Below are 6201 nucleotides of genomic sequence, written 5' to 3'. Positions count from 1 at the left end.
ACGGGGAGAGAGAGAGAGAGCTAGCACGGGGAGAGAGAGAGAGAGAGCTAGCACGGGGAGAGAGAGAGCGAGTTAAAATGGAGCTGGACGGAGTCCTCTACCAGGACGACCCGGGCACCGCGGCGGTGATGTCCGAGCGGGTCTCCGGGCTGGCGAGCTCCATCTACCGGGAGTTCGAGCGGCTGATCGGGACGTACGACGAGGCCGTGGTGAAGGAGCTCATGCCCCTGGTGGTGGCGGTGCTGGAGAACCTGGACTCGGTGTTCGCCGTGAACCAGGAGCACGAAGTGGAGCTGGAGCTCCTGAAGGAGGACAACGAGCAGCTTATGACCCAGTACGAACGGGAGAAGGCGCTTAGGAAGCATGCGGAAGAGGTGGGTTTACTAGGGAAGAGGTGGGTTTACTAGGGAAGAGGTGGGTTTACTAGGGAAGAGGTGGGTTTACTAGGGGATTCACTCTTAGGAAGCATGCAGAAGAGGTGGGTTTACTAGGGGATTCACTCTTAGGAAGCATGCAGAAGAGGTGGGTTTACTAGGGAAGAGGTGGGTTTACTAGGGTCATCACGACCCAACTGTCAGAGACGGTCAGGAGAGGAGGAAAGTGTTGTTTGGACCATGTTATAAAGTGATGGGGGTCAGAATAGAGGGGATCAGAATAGCTAGCTAAGCTAGGCCACTCAAGTTAGCAGCTTGACAATTGGTGGAGAGCAAATAATGTCCCACAAGCACGTAGTCTGTACTCATGGGGGTAACAAGTCTAGTCTGTACTCATGGGGGTAACAAGTCTGTACTCATGGGGGTAACAAGTCTAGTCTGTACTCATGGGGGTAACAAGTCTAGTCTGTACTCATGGGGGTAACAAGTCTAGTCTGTACTCATGGGGGTAACAAGTCTAGTCTGTACTCATGGGGGTAACAAGTCTAGTCTGTACTCATGGGGGTAACAAGTCTAGTCTGTACTCATGGGGGTAACAAGTCTAGTCTGTACTCATGGGGGTAACAAGTCTAGTCTGCACTCATTGGGGTAACAAGTCTAGTCTGTACTCATGGGGGTAACAAGTCTAGTCTGTACTCATGGGGGGGTAACAAGTCTAGATGGAACTGCCAACTTGACTTTTTACTTGCTCGAACTTGCTGGGAGACAAGTCTAACCTTCAATCTGTTTGATTGACATGCCCATCGGTGTTATGCTGTCCTACGAGACGAGGATAACTACCTACATGCAAAATCAATCAGGCAATGTGTTGCATCACGTCCCCCAAAGCAAAATACAATCTTGCAGTCCTGCAGGAGCAGACGGGTCACGTGATGTCACGCCAGGCACAGTGACAGCGTGTCGTGTGTCTGAAGTTGTCGCCGGGGTGTGTCTCATACTTCATTATACCCTTTTAACCTCATTGCCCACTCAGAGGTGTGTCCACTCAGAGGTGTGCCCTCAACAGCACAGACGCCTACCCGACTACAGCCGTTTGATTTCCCAGCTCTACGGCTTTAATGGCTTAGTGTCACTGTCTGGTCAGAGATCACTGCTTCTGCACAGTTCACCCTCATGTAATGAGCTGTTCTCAGCTGGTGCACTGACTCTGCGTCTGTTTGAACTGGAGAGAGGCGAGGTTTGGGTGTTAGTGAGGCGAGGTTTGGGTGTTAGTGAGGCGAGGTTTGGGTGTTAGTGAGGCGAGGTTTGGGTGTTAGAGAGGCGAGGTTTGGGTGTTAGAGAGGCGAGGTTTGGGTGTTAGTGAGGCGAGGTTTGGGTGTTAGTGAGGCGAGGTTTGGGTGTTAGTGAGGCGAGGTTTGGGTGTTAGTGAGGCGAGGTTTGGGTGTTAGTGAGGCGAGGTTTGGGTGTTAGAGAGGCGAGGTTTGGGTGTTAGAGAGGCGAGGTTTGGGTGTTAGTGAGGCGAGGTTTGGGTGTTAGTGAGGCGAGGTTTGGGTGTTAGTGAGGCGAGGTTTGGGTGTTAGTGAGGCGAGGTTTGGGTGTTAGTGAGGCGAGGTTTGGGTGTTAGTGAGGCGAGGTTTGGGTGTTAGTGAGGCGAGGTTTGGGTGTTAGTGAAGCCCCAGTGCTCAGATCTGCTGTGCTCATGACATACTAGTTGTCATGAAAATGTGGAAGAACAAGTATAACGGGCCTAAGCGGTTTCTTAAATCATTTATAAAAGGTTCTTGAATGATGACGCTGTTGTTGTGCTGTCCCAGTGCGTGCGGATGTTCATGGAGCTGAGGTGACGAGATTGTCTTTCTCTGGTACCAGACTGTCCTGTTGTCCCAGTCAGCAGGCCTGTCATTAGATTGACCTCCTAGGCCTCCATCCCCAGAGCACACTCCATTAGGGATGTAACAATAACCCATATAATGATGAACTGTGATAAAATTTGATAAAATCTATCCTATAAAATTATAATTAAAACTTTGTTTGATTTCTGTGCTTTGAAAAGCTCGCTGTAAATACTGTCCAGCATCAACCAGAGTTCGCCACAGTCTCCAAGATGCATTATTTCAATGTTTATGCAAACAAAAAGTGTGTAGTGCTGCAAATCTTATTGGTGGTTTTCAATATAAAACTTGATGAAATGATCTCAGTGTGTGTATCAGTGGTTTTTGAAAATTTTCAGCACATTTTGTAATACCGCCATAATACTGATAACCGTAATCATTTTATATCACTATAATCTGATTTGAAATGTCTGTACCGTTACATCTCTGCACTCCATCTTCTGGCTCAGAGATTGAGTCTGCTGGTCAGACCACAGGACCCAGGCTCTGAACTGAGACCCTGAGGACCCAGGCTCTGAACTGAGACCCTGAGAACCCAGGCTCTGAACTGAGACCCTGAGAACCCAGGCTCTGAACTGAGACCCTGAGGCCCCAGGCTCTGAACTGAGACCCTGAGAACCCAGGCTCTGAACTGAGACCCTGAGGCCCCAGGCTCTGAACTGAGACCCTGAGGACCCAGGCTCTGAACTGAGACCCTGAGGACCCAGGCTCTGAACTGAGACGCTGAGGCCCCAGGCTCTGAACTGAGACGCTGAGGACCCAGGCGCTGAACTGAGACCCTGAGGACCCAGGCTCTGAACTGAGACGCTGAGGACCCAGGCGCTGACTGGCAGCCTGGCACTAGTTAGTCTAGACACTTGTTAGCATGAGTTCATATTGACTCTTGTTGGTCAACTTGTCCTACACTTAGTTATCCAAGACTACAGCCAGCCTGAGTTAGCCGCTGGTTTGTGGAGCCCAGGGACTCTTGCTTGTTTTATGCGATTGTCTTGATAATAACTGTGTAAGCCTTGGTCTTTGGGTCCCGCTGTGTTGACGTGCTAATGTTGTTAACGCTGTAGCTGAGGTCTTAGTGCTGTGTGACTCCGCTCAGCTGAAGAAGAGCCCCATGACTCCCTCTGCAGGGCACGTACACACACGCGCACACACACACACACACACACACACACACACACACACACACACACGCAGACCTCAGGCTGACACTCTGACTGGGTGGCTGACAGAGCTGTGACTAGCTGTTGTTTCTCACTGACCACAGCTTTCACAGCAGAGCGGTTGGCTATGAGGTCATGATGTATTTGTTTGTATCATGACACGAGTGTGGAAAAGTCTTTCAACTCTCCACTTTAAAGTGACACCTTTTGCCCCTGATGACCGGTCCGTCCTGTAAGCAGGAAGGATCCATGAAATCCAGGCCATTGTGGTGAAAAAGAACATGTTCTGCGGTGCTCAGAAACAGACCCAGCCATCCCCAGTCCTCTGCATCGTCCCTCAGCCCTGTCCTCCCTGTCCTCCCTGTCCTCTCTGTCCTCCCTGTCGTCTCTGTCCTCCCTGTCCTCCCTGTCCTCTGTCCTCCCTGTCGTCTGTCCTCCCTGTCCTCTCTGTCCTCCCTGTCCTCCCTGTCGTCTCTGTCCTCCCTGTCCTCCTTGTCGTCTCTGTCCTCCCTGTCCTCTCTGTCCTCCCTGTCCTCCCTGTCGTCTCTGTCCTCCCTGTCCTCCTTGTCGTCTCTGTCCTCCCTGTCCTCCCTGTCGTGTCTGTCCTCCCTGTCCTCCCTGTCGTCTGTCCTCCCTGTCCTCCTTGTCGTCTGTCCTCCCTGTCCTCCCTGTCGTGTCTGTCCTCCCTGTCCTCCTTGTCGTCTGTCCTCCCTGTCCTCCCTGTTGTTTCTGTCCTCCCTGTCGTCTCTGTCCTCCCTGTCGTCTCTGTCCTCCCTGTCCTCCCTGTCCTCTCTGTCCTCCCTGTCCTCCCTGTTGTTTCTGTCCTCCCTGTCGTCTCTGTCCTCCCTGTCCTCTCTGTCCTCCCTGTCGTCTGTCCCTCATCGACCCTCCCTTTTCTCATTTGTCATGTATTGGTTTATTTATCTGGGACAATGCGCACAAATCAACAGTCCAGCTGCATATGAGCCAGAGTCAGCCTAAAGGTATCCTCTGTGTCCTCCCTGTCTGTCCCTCATCACCCCTGTGTGTCCTCTCCGTTGTCTGTCCTCTGACTGGCTGGCCCCCAGGAAGCCCCACCCCCCCCTGGAGACTGGCGGAGAGAACGCAGGAGGAAGAAGGCAGGGCCAGGCAGGAAATTCCCACCAAAAAAAAAAAAAAAACTGCTTCCTGAGTTCCTTTCTCCAGCCAGGATACCACCTCATACCCGAGAGCTTTGGTGGTGTTCCTTTCTCCAGCCAGGATACCACCTCATACCCGAGAGCTTTGGTGGTGTTCCTTTCTCCAGCCAGGATACCACCTCATACCCAAGAGCTTTGGTGGTGTTCCTTTCTCCAGCCAGGATACCACCTCATACCCAAGAGCTTTGGTGGTGTTCCTTTCTCCAGCCAGGATACCACCTCATACCCAAGAGCTTTGGTGGTGTTCCTTTCTCCAGCCAGGATACCACCTCATACCCGAGAGCTTTGGTGGTGTTCCTTTCTCCAGCCAGGATACCACCTCATACCCAAGAGCTTTGGTGGTGTTCCTTTCTCCAGCCAGGATACCACCTCATACCCAAGAGCTTTGGTGGTGTTCCCGTCACCCTGTTCCCCCTCTGTGGACGCGTCATCTTGTCTCAGGAAATCTGGAACCCAGTCCCGCGCGAGGAGGCTTTTCAGTAAGCGCCCCCAGCCACCCCCACCCCCCTCCACCTGCTTGGTGACGGGCCGACAGATATGTGGAAGTTACCCCGGCTCTCACCCACTTCGTCTTCCCCTAGCCTAAATCCCCCCCCCGCCAGTCCAGTATTCATTCAGACAGTCATACTGGTGGTGGTAAGCTACATCTGTAGCCACAGCTGCCCTGGGGCAGACTGACAGAAGCGTGGCTGCCAATCAGCGCCTACGGCCCCTCCGACCACCACCAACATTCATTCACATACTGTGTTCAGCTCTTGGATTGGCTTGAAGTCCGAGGCGAGCCCCCCGCACCGAGATCGTTGCTAAAAAGTGTTTCGGCCAGCTGCCAGCAACGAAAACCTTGCAACACGAGAACAACTGTCCTGTATTGTATATGTGTGTGGAATTCCACAGTTGTGTGACCAGACTGGGCCTGCCTGTCAGCGAGAGACCGGCTCGGACCTGCTTCCTTCCTTTATTCTCATATCCTGGCGCAGGCTGTTCATATCTCGCTCATTGATTTAGGAAGAGTTGGATTCTCTGATGTCTTGAAACATTCAGATAGTTCTAGAATACCCGTCATAGTTGTTTACCTTTTTGAGTAAGCACACTATATAAGTGAAGTTGTCATAACACCTGCTTGTACCTTATTGACACACTTTCTCTGTAGACACGCTTTCTCACGCTCTCTGTTTCTCACTCTTACACACACACACACATTCTTACTCACTCACTCACTCACTCACTAAGTACACACACACACACCCCTCACCAGCTCTGTTCTCTGTTGGCTCCTGTGGTAAATCCCAGCTGCCCTATTTCCAGCCAGCCCAGGCTCTGGACATACACTCTGGCTAGTTGATAAAGCGCTCCGTCAATTGAGTGAGTGCCTATACAGTGGAGCCGTGTGTGTGTGTGTGTGTGTGTGTGTGTGTGTGTGTGTGTGTGTGTGTGTGTGTGTGTGTGTGTGTGTGTGTGTGTGTGTGTGTGTGTGTGTGTGTGTGTGTGTGTGTGTGTGTGTGTGTGTGTGTGTGTGTGTGTGTGTGTGTGTGTGTGTGTGTGTGTGTGTGGGGGGGGGGGGGGTTACAAAGGGACCATTATATGTGCTTGTGAGAGGACA

General features: G+C 51.9%; 1 protein-coding gene across 1 annotated transcript in view; it reads left to right on the top strand.

Annotated features, from left to right (window-relative positions):
• Window positions 1-77: 77 nt before the first annotated feature.
• LOC311326848 (C-Jun-amino-terminal kinase-interacting protein 4-like) overlaps window positions 78-6201 on the top strand; it is a gene marked incomplete at its 5' end in the record, with an annotated part of 39667 nt that continues 33543 nt past the window's right edge. The window contains 1 exon segment of the mRNA XM_084459826.1: window positions 78-374. Within this exon segment, the coding sequence (XP_084315952.1) occupies window positions 78-374 (297 nt within the window).

This window comes from Borostomias antarcticus, assembly GCF_949987555.1.
Source record: "Borostomias antarcticus genome assembly, chromosome: 29".
NCBI classification, from domain to species: Eukaryota; Metazoa; Chordata; class Actinopteri; order Stomiiformes; family Stomiidae; genus Borostomias; species Borostomias antarcticus.
Note: the sequence above shows the minus strand (reverse complement) of the source record. Positions and strands in the feature narration are given on the sequence as shown.